Raw genomic sequence first — 16,112 nt, 5'->3', positions numbered from 1 at the left:
GGCAGCAATGATAAAAACCAGTTAAAGTTAAACCATCTATGAACATCTGTCATACAGATAAACCCTTGTCAGTATCAGAGCAGCTGCCTATTAAAATAGCTTTGGGGGGTTGAGGCAGGAGGATGGCAAGTTCAAGGCCTGCCAGGGTTACAAAGTGAATTCAAGGCTAGTCTAGAGAACTTGGTGAAGTCCCATCTCGAAACAAAATACTCTTAAAGGGCCAAGCCCATACCTTGGTGATACAGCATGTGTTAAGTCCTCGGTTCTCTCCCACTATGGCAAAAACAAACAAAACAAAAAGAAATATGAAAAGCCAGGTACTGTGGTGTATGTCTGTGATTCACAGCTGATGCAGGAGGATTACCAGTTTGACAACAGCTCAGACACAGTGAGTTCCAGGAAAGTCTCAGCTACATAGTGAAACCTTGTCTTAAAGACATAAGAAAGTAATTTACTCAGTTTTTAATTTTTTAAAATGTGTATGGGCATTTTATCTACATGTAATCTATGCAACACATAATCTATGCAACACATGTGTGCCTGGTGCCCAAGGAAGCCAGGGAAGAGGGTGTTGGATCCCTAGAACTGAAGTGGAGTTACAGACGGTATGACCTACCCTCCATGTGAATGCTGGGAATTGAAGTTGGATCCTTTGGAAGGGCAGTCAGTGCTTTTCAGAGCTATATCTTCAGCTCAAATATATTCAGCTTTTAAATATTATTAACATACACATTTAATATATATTTAAATGTTCTTTTTTAGGACAAGCTTCCATTCTACAGCTGTTCTATTCTATAACTTAAAATCCATGGTGACCCTCCAAAGAGGTTACAGGCCTGAGCCCACAACATACCTTTGTTTTCTGAGAGTTAGTTTCATCCAAACTGGTGTGAATACTCTACACAGCTGAGGTTGGCCTTGAATCCGAGATCCCCCCACCCCAATACTGTGATCATCCTTGGCTTTCTGCATTTCATTTTGAACTAAGAAGTCTACAAAACTTTACAAATGATCCAGTTTTTTAAAAAAAATTCCAATCTATTTAAAATGAAAGAATGAATAAGAAATAGCAGAATATACTCTCAAAAAAGTTTCAAAAAATGAAAATGAATGCCAATTTTAGTGACAATGTTTAAAGTCTATAATAATTGATGAAATAGAGAATAAAGCTAAATCCTCACAAGTCTGACCTCTAACTGCTAACACAAATTGAAAAAGAAAAAAAACATTAAAAAAAATACCTGCAATTTAACAACTACTTACTATATCAATTTAGGCTTACATTTTTATTTTATGCACTAGTTATTGCTGTGGGACAATGATCTTTTACCCTGTAAACATCTGTCAGTTGTATCGCTTTAATAAAATGCTAATTGGCCAGTAGCCAGGCAGGAAGTATAGGTCGAGCCAGGAGAACAGGAGAATTCTGGGCAGTCATAACCCAGATGCAGAGAAAGCAAGATGAGAATGCCTCACTGATAAAAGGTACCAAGCCACGTGGCTGACACAGACAAGAATTATGGGTTAATGTAGGATGTAAGAGTTAATAAGAAGCCTGAGCTAATAGGTCAACCAGTTTATAATTAATGTAGACCTCTATGAATTTCTTTAGGACTGCACGGCTGCGGGACTGGGCGGGACAGAAACCTCTGTCAACAAGTTATTGTTTCTTGAGTTCTAAATACTGCTTAATAAGGAAAAATAGCATCATTACTATAGTATTTGATAGTTTTTACTAAGTACATTCTGCTAGCAAAAAAAAAAAAAAAAAAAAGATTTGCCGGGTGGTGGTGGCTCATGCCTTTAATCCCAGCACTCAGGAGGCCGAGGCAGCTGGGTTTCTGTGAGTTATAGGCCAAACTGGTCTACAGCGTTCCAGGACAGACAGACAGGGCTGCCAGAGCTGCCAGGGCTGTTACAGAGAAATCCTGTCTTGAAAAAAAAAAAGAAAAAAGAAAAAAGAAAAAGAAAAGAAAGAAATCTTAAATGCTTTGAAGGCCAGAGAATATAATTCAACAAGAAAGTGCTTGCTTGGCATACTCAAGGCCCTGGATTCAATACTCAGTACAAAAATAACAAAAGAAAAATTTTGAGAACCCTGACTTGTTTATGAAGGCCCATGACTCCAGCACTCCAGAGGCAAGAAGAAGAAATCATGAGTTCAAGGCAGCCTCGTCTACCCAGCAAAACTGCTAAAAATGTTTCATCAATTATTAACTTTGCCCTATTTAATTTATTACAATTTGACTATCAGAAGGAAAAAGAGGAAAATAGGACTAAAAATTAAGGTAGATGCACTATAATTATAAAATCTACGATCAACATGTTTGACCTCTAGTGAGACATTTTTATGAAGTGATATCCTTTCTTTTGGGGGGTTGGGGGATTCAAGACAGAGTGTCTCGATGTAGCCCTGGCTCTCCTGGTACTTATTCTGCAAGCTGGCCTGAAACCTCAGACATCCACCAGACTGTCTCCAAGTGCTGAGACTATGTCAGAGTGCTGGGATTAAGGTTGTGGGCCACCAACAACACACTGTGTCACCCTTTCTACAAGGAATGGTTTCAAAGAAGTCAGAAATTGAAGTTAGATGCAATCCTAATATTCTTTCACCCAAACTCAGGGTCAACACTGTCAGTGAGTAATTTTAACTGGGCATCAAGCACTTCTGAATGCAGATATTTAAAATGCAAAGTGACCTCATGTAGGTGAAGCACATTTAAAATTTGTATCATGTATGTATGTATGCTCATGACAGTTCTCTTTCCACCTTGCAGCTCCCAGGGTTGAACTCAAAGCTAATGCCTTTATTTGCTGAGTTATCTTTACCACCCACGCGCCAAGTCCATTTAAAATACATACATCAGCCGGGAGTGGTGTCACACACCCTTAATCCTAGCACTCCCCTAGCACTTCAAGGCAGAAGCACACTGAGCTGAATTCAAGGCCAGACTGGTCTACCAAATCCAGCTGCTTCTAGCCCCAAACTTCCTCCTGTCCAAAACACCCAAAACACATCACCCTCGTTAACACTTTTGTCTACTTCACCAAATTAAAACATGAAGAATTTACTACCCCTAGCACCAACCGGTAAGCCCTCAACAGATATATTCCAAATAAATCAAGCCTCTGGAATTGGGACATCTACTCGTTGAGGTGTGGCAATGTTTTAAGACTAAATCTTACACTTACATGTTACTTAATACAAAATATTCTCACCCACATTACTTCATTTCACGTGTAGAATAAAATGTCAATTATATATTTAGTAAGCAATGAAGATTTTACAGCTAATCCAAAAACTTAGGAAAACTGCTCTTATTGATCCGAGCCGTCATGAAAAGACATCTTTAAGATTGCCAAGTCTAACAGGACCTAGCAACAGTCTGATATGCATAGGTCTGAAGAAAAGAAAAACGGGTTTCATTCCCGGAATCTCTTGGCAGGTGTTCACAGGCCCTGATGAGTAGAGAAGCAAAGTAAACAAGAGCCACTCTCGGGGACAGATTCCGGCTGTCAAACTGGGGAAGCGGAGAGCGACTGTTGCTATGTGTAAGTATTTGAAGAATTCCAGTGGTCGTTTCCCATCTCCCAGGCAGTTTTCCTAAGAATCCAAAGTTTTTCAAATATCTGGAAGACCCGTGAGCTGTGTTTATGTCCTGGCGTCACCGACCGCACAATGACCGTGACACCGAGTGTTGTTGCGCTGCCTGAGTCTAGGGGGCTAGCCGGACAACCGGGTACCCGGAGGTCCACAAAAAGTGACAGGCCCGAGTAGGAGTGAGCGATTGTCACTTTTTAACGACCGAATACAGCACTCGGTCTCTCTCCCAGAGTTGAGGCGAGATGGCCCCATTCCAGCCACAAACCCTGGAGGCCTGAGAGCGCACGGTCGGGAGGCAGCACACAGAGTTTTCCTCAAAAACAGACCGCCAACTACTTCGGAGGCTAGCAGCGCCTGGCAGCCCTCATGCCCTCCTCCTCAGGGTCCTCACCGGCCCACTTCCCGAGAGCCCAGAGCGGTCTCCGGCGCGGGATTACTTCGTTACCTCTCTGCGCGGAGGTGAACGAGGTGGTGAGCAGCCGGGCGGCCGCAGCGCCGCAAGTACAAGCGCCACAGCTGGACATCTCCGCGGGGCCTAGGCCGGGTCTTCACGCCCTGCGGATCTCGGGGGGCTCAGCGGCCCGACGGTGACGCTCGAGGGCTGCGCCCACTGGCTCCGCTCCCTTCCGCCGGCTCTATGCTGGCGCAGCGTTTTCGCCACCGGGCAGGCAGGCCCGGGCGATCGAAGTGTCCCACGGTCGTCTACTCACCAGAGTAGACACCTTCCCTCCTCCCCTCCCTCGGCTCTCCCCCATCCCCCGCCTACCCTAGCCGGGGAGCGTGCGCGCGCCTGCGTCCTAAGTCCGGGAGGGGGGCGTAGTCCACGCCGCGCATGCGTGGAGACTAACGTGAAGCTAAAGAATGGGGGCGGTAACCTGGGCACCAATGAGCGCGTTACGGCAAGCAGCGAGCCCAAAGTTATGCGGCCGCTTAGCTCCTCAGGAAGCGCCTTTATTTTGATATTGAAAAGTTTTAGATCCAGAGAGATGCAAGTCAGGAGTTATTCCTACGCGTCTCACAAGCAGGGAAAGAAAAAAGGAAAAAAGGTGAAGATGTTTTTTAAGTGATACGGAGACTAAGAATGTAGTTCGGCCCTAATCCCACATAATAAATACATTACTAAATGGACAGTAACCAACAAGCTCATGTACCACAAAAAGTTTCTTCTCTCATGGGCTATACATTCTGGCTTCTTTTATGTTTTTGTTTCCTCACTTGCTGTTTAGAAATGTCACCTAATTTCACTCCCGTCCCCAGCAACAACTGTTGGATAGAGACAGCTTTTCTGTTCTTTCAAGCTTAGTGATGACAGTTTTGGGGACTTTGGGTGTTATTTTTTTGTTGTTTGTTTTGGTTTGGGTTTTTTTTTTTCGGGGAGGGGTTGTGTTGTTGAAGGCTGCTTGCTCGTTCCCGGCCACCAAGACTCCCATAATAATTGAAATAACCACACAGAAACTGTATTAATTAAATCACTGCTTGGCCAATCACTATAGCATATTCCTAGCAAGCTCTTACATATTAAATTAACCCACTTCTATTATTTTATATTTTACCACGAGGCTCGTGGCCTACCTGCAGGGTTCCAGCTGGAGGCTAGTGTCTTTCCACTCTGGAAATTACATGGCGTCTCACTGACTCCGCCTTCTTTCTCCCAGCATTCATTTTAGTTCCCACCCTCCTCCTGCCTACCTCTGTTCTGCCTTGCTTTAGGCCCAAAGTAGTTCATTAATCAACAGTAATCACAGCATACACAGAGGAATCCGAAACAGTCCTGGCTGTCCTGGAACTCACTGTTAGACTGACTGGCCTTGAACTCATAAGAGATCCACCTGCCTCTGCCTCCCCAGTGCTGGGATTAAAGGCATTCACTACCACCACCACAGGCAACCTGCATGTTTTTGTTTGGGTTTTATTTGGGGCTTATGCCAGAATAATTATGCTTCTTTTATACATGAATCTGATCAACTCTAAACAACAAATTGCCAGGCAGCCAGACCTTGCAATGTAATGAAAACGACTTTGAACATCTGATGTTTCTGCTTCCACCTCTAGATGATTGAGATTACAGAGTTACACTACATCCTACTGGGATCTTCAGATACAAATTTAGAGGAGTCAGGACAGAGGTGGCACGCACCTTTAATCCCAGCACTCTAGGAGGCAGAGGCAGGTGGATCTCGTGAGCTCATGGACAGCCTGATCTACAGAGGGAGTCCCAGGAAAGCCTGATGTGGGGTTAGTAAAGATCTTTTCCCATTTCTGTAGGCTGTTGTTTGTCTTATTGACCGTGTCCTTTACTTTACAGAAACTTTTCAGTTTCAGGAGGTCCCATTTATTAACGGTTTCTCTCAGTGTCTGTGCTGCTGGGGTTATATTTAGGAAGTGGTCTCCTGTGCCAGTGCATTCAAGTGTACTTCCCACTTTCTCTTCTATGAGGTTCAGTGTGGCTGGCTTTATGTTGAGGTCTTTGATCCATTTGGACTTGAGTTTTGTGCATGGTGATAGATATGGGTCTATTTTCATTCTTCTACATGTTGATATCTAGTTATTCCAGCACCACTTGTTAAATATGCTTTTTTTTCCATTTGATTTTTTTGCTTTTTTGTCAAAAATCAGGTGTTGGAAGATGTGTGGATTGATATCCGGGTCTTCTATTCGGTTCCATTGGTCCTCCTGTCTGTTCTTATGCCAACACCAGACTGTTTTCAGTACTGTAGCTCTGTAGTAGAGTTTGAAGTCAGGGATTGTGATGCCTCCAGAAGTTCTTTATTGTTCAGGATTGTTTTGGCTATCCTGGGTTTTTTGCTTTTCCATATGAAGTTGAGTACCGTTCTTTCAAGGTCTGTGAAGAATTTTGCTGGGATTTTGATCGGCATTGCCTTGAATCTGTACCACTTAAGTCTTTAAAGCAAACCAGGATTTGATTGTCTCCTTGTGTGGGGAGAGATTTGTTGGTAGTGTTTCATTTGCTCTTCATGGCCTGTCTCCCAGTGTTTGTAGATTCTGTCAAGGTGACAATTAGCACTAACCATCCTATTACGCAAGTAACTTGAGTTCAATCCTTAGAATCCACATAAAAAAGCCAGTAAAACAGCTGGGTGTGGTGACCTGTACTCGTAAACCTGCATTCTCAGTCTTACTCACAAGCTCAAAGCCAACGGGAGATCCTACCTTAAAACAAGGTTGATGACTCCAGAGGAAGAGTGCCAGAGACAAGCCGCTGGCCTCCGCATGCACTTACAGCCATGCACATATACCTGCACGCCTGTGTGCTCCCACATGGCCATGCACACATATGAGGTTGTAGGTAAAGAATGGAAATTTCCCCTAATGTTTAGCAGAAGCGTTTCTCCAATGCAGAGGGAATGGACCACAGCACCACATACTTTTCTGATGGAGGAAACAAAAGCGACTGCAAAATCCTCAGCGTAACCAGAAGTAGGCTACAAAACAAACAAAAATAATCACAATAAACCCCTTGATGCTTTCAGAACTGGCACCATAAACTTCATTTTCATTAAAACATTTTTAATTTTATCTAATAATTAAAAAACCAAGAGCCATAGGCTCTTAAGATGGCTCAGTGTTTGATGACATTTGCTACCAAGCTTAATGATCTGAGTTTGATTCCCAAAAGCCACATGGTGGAAAGAAAGAAACAGTTCCAAGTGTGGGAGTGGTCTTGAGCATCTCTGAGGAGGGGTCACTGCGGGCTTTCTCTGAAGTGAAGTTTGGGCTGAGACAACTACCAGAGGAGGGGGCTTGGGATGGAACTTTCCACCCAAACACTCCAGACTTTCTGGATATATGGATGCAGGGGCTGGGGTGAAACCTTAACCCAAACACTACCTAGTGAGACTCTGTCTGGAAATAAACAAAAATCTAGATGTGATACACACTTGTAATTCCAGCACTTCTAGGCAGAGTCAAGAAAATCCTAAGTTCCAGGCCAGCTAGGCCTAAATAGCAAGACCTTACCTCAAAAAAAAAAAATTAAAAATAAAGAGATTTTTAAAAAAAAGAGAGTAGAACTGCAGGTGGTGAAGGATGAATATTAGAAGACAAATTCTGTAAACTTGTACAGCAATCTTAGTGTCCAGGAAGGGATCCCCAATGGTTGCCCAGTTAACAGAGTGTAGACTTTGCCCTAGAAAGTACAAAACACAGTAAGCTGGACAGAACTCGGGTTAAATTTTCTCATCAATTTGAACAAGGGTTATGTGACTCTGGCATCAGGCCAGGGAAGGTTTCCTCACATGGCAGAGCAAATTTGGTAGTTTCAATTTATCCTCTAAAACTGTGCTGTGCGACGGGCGGGGGCGTGATGGCACTCACCTTTAAATCCCAGCCTTGAGGCAGAGTCAGGCAGATCTCTGTGAGTTCAAGGCCAGCCTTGTGTACTGGGCAAGTTCCAGGATAGCCCGAGCTGCACAGGGAAACCCTGTCTTGAAAAAAACAAAAACAGAACACTGTGCTCTGCATTTCAGAATGCCTGGACTGCTGGAATCCACACTCAGGAAGCCTGGGTTGAGACCCTGGCTTCATGCAAAGCTGTCTCGTGGTTATAGCTCACAGTAGTGCAGCTGGAACACCTTGTAAGTGGTGGTCAAACTGGGGAACTTATAACTGGATGTGATGGTGAACGCTTTTAACCCCAGCACCAGGGAAGCCTTGTGATCTCTGCTCTAGTCCAGTCTGGTTTACATAGTTCCAGGCCAGTCAGAGCTATATAGTGAAGTGACCCTGTCATAACAATAAAAGGGACTGAGGTATCGCTGGAGAACCTTCTGTTCTTGAAGAGAATGTATTTTAGTTCCTAGCACCCACAGATTCACAGCTATTCCTAACTCCAGTTCCAGGGTATGTGATGCCTTCCTCTGACTTCAGTTGGCACCAGGTTCTGTGTAGCCTCTGGCTGTCCTGGAACTCGCTCTGTAGACCAGGCTGGCCTTGCCTCTGCCTCCCCAGTGCTGGGATTAAAGGCATTCACCACCACTCAGCTGTCAGCATCATTCTTTAAGAACTGTTTAACTGTGTAGCAAAGGTGCACACTCCATTGTACACATGTACACTCCCTGCCCTGTTATTTACAGGTTGGGACAGGTCCGTGTTTCAGGGTTAGGGCTGAGCAGCTATAAGACGGAGCAGAGCTGGGAGTCTGAGCAGAGAGTACTGGAGTCCCGGAGGGATACTATGGCTTCTCTCTCACTTGGCACAGCACAGATAACCTTGAGCCAGGTTCCTTCCAGGCTGTCCTCTCAAGTTTTTGATTCTGAACCACAGGGCCATTTGGGATTTCCCCTTTGATAAAAATGGGTTTTCTATCAGAACATGAATGGGAAATACCGTTGAGCATGTCTTATCAGCTCTCCAAGACAAAGCACCTACGTTCACCCTTTCCTGACAGGTTAATGATGCTTAAAAAGAAAGTCAAGTGCAATTTTCCGGCTCAAATAGTTTTAATGGAACTGCTGAGACTTTATCTTGTGCTATTTTACCGCGCCAGCACGGTCTGGAACCACGAGTCTCGGCGGAGGGTGTCCAGGTTGAATGAAATCCACAGAGCACGAGGTTGAGGTGAAACAGCAGCTCGTTTATTGTTCTGCTGGGGCTAGCTTTTATACCATGGCACCAAATGGGGTAGGGGCTGCGAAGGGACTGTCACCTGACCCAAGGAGGAACTCTTACCTGACCCCAGTAGGGGTCAAGGACTGATCACATGCACTCCACCTTCATCTGTCCCCAGTAGGGACTGTCACCTGACCCCAGCAGGGATCAAGGAATAATCACGTGCACTCAAACTTCCTCATCCAACTCCAGGAGCAGAGGGAAGTTAAGATTCTTTGCAGATAAGCACTTCAAATGGGGGCAGGGAAATATAACTCGGGGTAGCAATTCCCACACTATTTATCTTGTGTAAACTACATAGCTGAAGGAACACAGCTTTGTGTCTCTTCCTCTTGCAAAAAACTCATTTTTTAAAATTTACTCAATATTATCTTCCAGCATTGTGAATATCATCAGTTGCTGTGAAAAAATATGCACATCACCCAATACCAACACTGAGTCTTTTCAGATTAGAACAAGGGTAAAGGTGTCTGCTGCTACGAGTTCAAACCCTGGGACCTACATAGTGGAAGAAAAGGACAAGTATTGGAGCTGGATAGATGGCTCAGTGGTTAAGAGCACTGACTAGTCTTCCAGAGATCCTGAGTTCAATTCCCAGCAACCACATGGTGACTCACAACAACCTGTGATGAAATCTGGTGCGCTCTTCTGATCTACAAGGACACATGCAGGCAGAACACTGTATACTTAAAACAAACAAAAAAACCCAAGTGTTTTCAGAAAGTTGTGTTCTGACCTCCACATGCACAGTGCTGTGTGTCTGCACACATACATAAATAATATTTAAAGGAAAAGGGTGGGAACTCGAGGGATTGAGAGCCAGACTAGAGCCTAAATCTTCTGCTTTAAAAACTGTACTGCTTGAACCTATCGAGACTCCACTTGCCGACTGATGATGGCCTGACCTGAGTTCAACCCCTGGAACCCTCACTCCCGGAAGATACGCTCTAATCTCAAACATCCCGTTGCACACAAATAATTGTTTTTAAATTTCACCTTCTCTTTCACCAGGAATTCTAGTACTGCCTCTCAGGCAGATATGGGGTCCTATGGGTTACTATTGCTGTGATGAAACACTGTGACCTCAAACAGGACACAAACCTGGAGGCAGCAGCTAATGAAGAGGCCTCGGAGGAGTGTGGTTTACTGGCTTATTCCTCAAGGCTTGCTCAACCTGCTTTCCTATAGAACCCAGGACCATCAGCCCAGGGATGGCCCCACCCACAATGGGTAGTCCCTTCCCAATCAATCATTAATTTACAAAATACCTTACAGTCGGTGGTGGTGGCACATGCCTTTAATCCCAGCACTCGGGAGGCAGAGACAGGGGCAGAGGCAGGTGGATCTCAGTGAGTTCGAGGCTAGCCTGGTCTACAGAGTGAGTTCCAGGACTGGCTCTATAGCTGCTGAGAAACCCTGTCTTGAAAAACCAAAACCAAGCCAAAACAAAACAACAAAACCCAACCAAACAAAAAGTGCTTTGACATCTGTATTTTAATCTAATCCTCATAACAGCCTGAGGTGTAGCAATTGTCAACACTTGAGTTTAATTGACTGGCCCAAGCTGTCTGAACTAGAACTTGAACGAACTTAAGTCTCCCATACAGGGCCCCCCATTTCTTCCCTATTTCTTCCTTTAAGTGAGGTTTTGGGAGTTGCAGAATCTCAACCCCTTACCTAGAAATATCTCACTTCAAGGAATAACACTCCACTGTTTATTAAGACAGTGATGTTGCATACTTTCTGCTGTTGGCTTTTTTTAAAAAAATTATTTATTTATTGTGTGTATGAGTGTTTGTTTGCATGTATATCTTTTTGCCACATGTATGCTTGTGGAGGTCAGAAGAGGGCATCAGAGTCAGGTGGTGGTGCATGCCTTTAACCCAAAACTCAGGAGGCAGAGGCAGGTAGATCTCTGTGAGTTCAAGGCCAGCTTGGTCTACAAGAGCTAGTTCCAGGACAGGCTCCAAAGCTACAGAGAAATCCTGTCTCGAAAAACCAAATTTTTTTTTTAAAAAAAGAGGGCATCAGATCCCTTGGAGCTGGAGTTACAGGTGGTTGTGAGCCACCATGTGGGTACTGGGAATTAAACATTGGTCCTCTGCGAGAGCAGCCAGTGCTTTTAACCATTGAACACTGAACCATCTCTCCAACTCCATAAAATTCACCCTATAGAGCACATGATACAGTGGCTTTTTTTTTTAAAAAAAAATTGAGACAGGGTTTCTCTATTTTAAGAAAATAAAGAACAGTAGACTAGAACGGTAGGCTGATCTACCATTCTTTATTTTCTTAAAATTATACCCCTCCTGAGGGGGAAGCAGGGCTCATTATTTAAGAGTGGTTTGTTGTCCAGTGGTGTGGCACATGCCTTTAATCCCAGGACTCAGGAGGCAGAGACAGGAGGAGTTCAAGGCCACTTTGGTCTACAAAGCAAGTCCCAGGACAGGCTCCAAAGCTACAGAGAAACCCTGTGTAAAAAGAAAAAAAAATTAAATTAAATAAAAAAATGATTCGTTTTGTTTCAGAAGACATGAGTTCAGTTCCCAGCCCTGGATCATTCTATTATAACTCCAGCTCCAGGGATCAGACTCCTTCTTGTGATTTCCAAAAACACACCTATATGCCCTTGGTATACAGTCTCTCACTCTCTCTCTCTCTCTCTCTCTCTCTCTTACACACACACACACACACACACACACACACACACACACAAATAAATCCTAAAAAAAAAATCCTGGAGTGGCTGGGTATTATTCATACCCATAATCCCACCACTAGAGAGGCCCAAGGCAAAGTACTGAAAGTTCAAAGTCAGCGAGGAGGTCAGACGCTACCTCAAAGAGAAGCATAAGGGTGTTGGTTTTTACACACCTAAATCCCTGCCCCAAAGTGTTTTGATAAAATATTCTGGACAAGAACTCCAGGAGTATTTTATTTATGTTTGTTTGTTTGTTGTTTGAGACCACCCACAAAGTGGTCTCAAACTCACTGTACAGGGAAAGATGACCTTGAACTTCTGATTCTCCAGCCTCCACTTCCCAAGTGTTGGAATTACAGGCAATGTCTGCTTTGCTTAATGTTGGGAATTGAAGACGGGCTTCATGCATGCTAGGCAAGCTCTCTGCCAATTGAGCTACACGCCCAGCTCGGGAAGCTATTGTCATTGCTAGAGTTTGGAGTGCTAGGACTTGGGTGCAGGAAGGAGCATCTCCACTAGGGTAACACAAGCCTGAGTTTCCTAAGATCTCTCTTTTTTGGATTTTTTTCCACCAGGGTTGTTGCTCACCTTTTGTGTTGTGGGAAGATGAAGGAGACCACAGGGAGGTCCTCCTCACTCCCACTCCAGCGACAGTGCTTTGGACGGAAGACCTCCAAAATCCGGAGGGGTGGGGGTGGGGGTGCCTGTGTGTTGTCCATCACCCTGCTGTTTTTAGAGAGATGGCCAGCAGGTGGCACTAGTTTACCACACTTTCCTTGGACTCTGGCGAGGTGGTGAATTGGTTGGTAAAGCTAACCCAGCAGAACTCGGAACTCCAACCTCCAACGTTGCAAATCCTGAAGACAATGTCAGGAAACACTTGTTTGAAGTTTTTTGGGTTTTTTTGTTTGTTTGTTTGTTTTGTTTTGTTTTTCCTCGAGTAAATGTTTCTCTGAATAGCTCTGGTTGTTCTGGAACTAGTACTGTGGACCAGGCCGGCCTTGAACTCACAGAGACCCACCTGCCTCCACGACCCAAATACTAGGATTAAAGGCGTGTGCCATCACCTCCCAATTTGTTTGAATTTTTTAAAGGGCACCGAGAGTGATTTTCAAGAAAGAGGACAGAAATGAAGCATTCTGAGGAACTAAAGCCAAAGTTGGAGGATTCGCACTTCCTGCTTTCAAAACTGCAGCCACCAGGAAGGCCAATAGTGTTGCTGTAATAGATAAAGCAAAAGAATAGACTGGTAAATTCATAGATGAGTTCGTTTACAGTCAATTGATTTTGATCAGAGATGCCAAGACCTTTTCAGTGGAGAAGAGTTTCTCACCAAATGGTGCTGGGTCAACAGAATAACCACATGCAGAAGGATGAAGTGGGGTCTGTCCTTTCTCTGTACCATATATGAGAACTGAGTCAAAATGGCTCTGTGGGAATCCACAGATTTGATTCCGTTTCATCTTGATTTAAGGTCAGAAAATTCAAACCTATTCTTGACCCTCAAGGCCAGATAACCGGATGTTTGATCTATCTTTCATCTCTCATAAATTCTTTCCTCAATCCTCACTCCCCCTTTCAGGCACATTTGAACAGGCCTGCTAGTTTCCACCATGATACAGAGACAAGGGCTGGGGTGTAGCTTTTATAGTGTGGTGCCCAGCATTCATGAAGCTCTGGGTTTGATCCCCAGCTCTGCATAAACGGGGTGTTGCCTCCAACTTCACTTACTCCCTGTCAAGCTCCACAGACTCTGTTCTTGTCTCCACAGTGACCTTTGCTCCAGCACCCTGACGCTTGAGATCTCCAGACTTCCTATTGATGAGCAGAGCAGCCGGCCTGACCCCTCCGTGTAGCTTCCTGCCTCTGCTTCTTCCTACTGCTACGCCACATCTGTCCTGGTAAAATGCACTCTCGGTACTGAGTGATCAGCCAGCACAGCACTGGTTGAGAATGAAAATGAGGGCTTTTCTAAGGTGAACATTTGGTCCAGAAAATAAGCAGGCGTCACAGTGGAGAAACAAGTCATGAGTCAGTGGCTGCTCTGTGTTTGCTTGTTTGTTTTGCTGGGCTGGGAAGGAACCTGGGACTGTGTGCATTCCAGAGACATTTCTAATTGGTTATAAACTGCACTCTCAGGAGCTAGGCAGATGCTGATCTGAGAGGGCAAATCTAGCGCAGCACAGTGGTGGCCAAAGGAGCTCGGACTGACCAGGGACACATGAGCAGGTGGTTTGTCCTGATTACAAATAATGTCTTATCTTCCTCCAACCCTGACCTATTTCCTGATAGTCAAAACTATACTTCAAAAAGTAGCTAGTAAAGATGATAAATTCATCTCAGCCCAATTCCGCTCCCACCTCCTGATTGTTTGCTTTTGATTTTTCAAGCAGGAGATTGTGCAGCCCAGGCTAACCTTACTTTGAAGTTTAGGCTAGCCTTGAGCTCCTGGTTCTCCATCCTCTACCTCCCAAATGCTAGAATACAGTTTAGGTGTGTGTGCTCGCATGCTGGCTCACCTCATTTCCCCACTCCAGGATTGCTCTGGCGCCACCCATTGCCCTTGATTTCCTATTAAACCCTTTAAACCAAATCCTGTTCCTGTAGATCAGTTGTTTTACTCCAAGGAGAGGTATTACCCACAACAGAGGCCCGCAGGCTGAAAAAGCAGGGTGTTTGCAGAAGAACTTGAAAACTGAGAAAGAGAAAGCCTGTCATTTGGAGCAAGGTCAGCCAGACCAGCTGAAGGAGACAACAGACTTGGGAGAAGCCAAACGACCACTTGGCTAGAACCTGGGTCAGCTATTGTATAATCTCCCTCATGCAGGAAAAAATAAAAAATAAAAAACAAAAATTGGGACATATTTTAAGTCTTGCTTAGGAGCCCAGAACAGGCTCACAACTCCAGGAATCTCTGCTTTTCTCTGAAAATGGAAACTATGAGCTAAGAGAACAAGTGTGACTGCTGGAAGTACCCAGCCCTGTAACTCAGGGACACTGGGCCTTGCACCACCTTGGCCCTGCTCTCCAGTGCCCAAGGACAGCATGGCAGCCTCAGACTCAAAGCCCAGAATGTGCATTTATGGACATCTGCCCTGGCTCTGCTGGGCTTTTAGCAAGAATGAAAGCAAATATAAAGGAACATGGGGGGGGGGGCAGGGGATGAAGGCAGAAATACCAGGAGTTCAAGGTCATCCTAAGCTTTTTTGTTTGTTTGTTTGTTTTTTGTTTTTTTGTTTTTTTTGTTGTTGTTTTTTGGTTTTTCGAAACATGGTTTCTCTGTAGCTTTGGAGCCTGTCCTGGAACTAGCTCTCTAGACCTGGCTGATTTCGAATTCACAGAGATCCGCCTGCCTCTGCCTCCCAAGTGCTGGGATTAAAGGCGTGTGCCACCACTGCCCAGCCATCCTAAGCTTTATAGTAAGTTTGAAACCAGACTTTACTACAAGAAACCCTGTCTCAGGCTAGAGAGATGGCTCAAAGGTTAAAAGCATTGACTGTTCTTCCAGAGGTCCTGATTTCCTAGCAACCACACATTGACTCACAATCATCTATAATGAGATGTGGTGCCATCTTCTGGTATGCAGGCAGAACACTGTTTTTTAAACTTTTTTTTTTTTAAATTTTATACAGTGTTCTGCCTGCATGTGTGCCTGCAGGCCAGAAGGGTGCACCAGATCTCATTACAGATGGTTGTGAGCCACCATGTTGTTGCTGGGAATTGAAATCAAGACCTCTGGACCCCTCTCTATACACAATAAAAAATCTTGGGGGAAGAAAAAAGAAAGAGGGGTTAGAGAGATGGCTCTGAGGTTAAGAGCTGGACAGATGGCTCTAGAGGTCCTGAGTTCAATTCCCAGCAACCACATGGTGGCTCACAACCATCTGTAATGAAATCTGGTGCTCCCTTCTGACCTGCAGGCACACATGCAGACAGAACACTGTATACATAATTTTTAAAAAAAATTTAAAGAAAGAAACCCTATCTCAAAAGAGAAATACACACAATTAACAATCTGATGAGACTGTGGGAACTAGAAGATATTCTTCTCAGAGTTAGTGAAGAAACTGTGATTTTGGAGACTGAAGAGATGGCCCAGCAATAAAGAGTGCATATTGCCCTGCAGAAGACCTTGGTTCACCTCCCAGAACCTACATCAGGTGGCTTAAAACCACCTCT

The 16,112-nt window shown here is 44.5% G+C and overlaps 1 protein-coding gene across 5 annotated transcripts in view; it reads right to left on the bottom strand.

Annotated features, from left to right (window-relative positions):
• The window catches only part of Clpx (caseinolytic mitochondrial matrix peptidase chaperone subunit X), a 36,235-nt gene extending 31,901 nt beyond the window's left edge, over positions 1-4,334 (bottom strand). The window contains exon 1 of one of the 5 annotated variants that reach the window (XM_048423074.3): positions 3,996-4,334. In XM_048423074.3, coding sequence (XP_048279031.3) covers positions 3,996-4,128 — 133 coding nt within the window. In that variant the 5' untranslated portion in view covers positions 4,129-4,334. Of the gene's footprint in view, positions 1-232; positions 264-3,995 lie in introns of those variants that run through there. The other 4 variants (XM_048423073.3, XM_048423076.3, XM_048423075.3 and 1 more) reach the window with 4 other exon arrangements.
• Between the last annotated feature and the right edge of the window lie 11,778 nt (positions 4,335-16,112).

Source organism: Myodes glareolus, chromosome 4 (assembly GCF_982192425.1).
Source record: "Myodes glareolus chromosome 4, mMyoGla1.1, whole genome shotgun sequence".
In the NCBI taxonomy this organism is placed as follows: domain Eukaryota; kingdom Metazoa; phylum Chordata; class Mammalia; order Rodentia; family Cricetidae; genus Myodes; species Myodes glareolus.
This window is presented reverse-complemented; position numbering and strand designations above follow the sequence as displayed.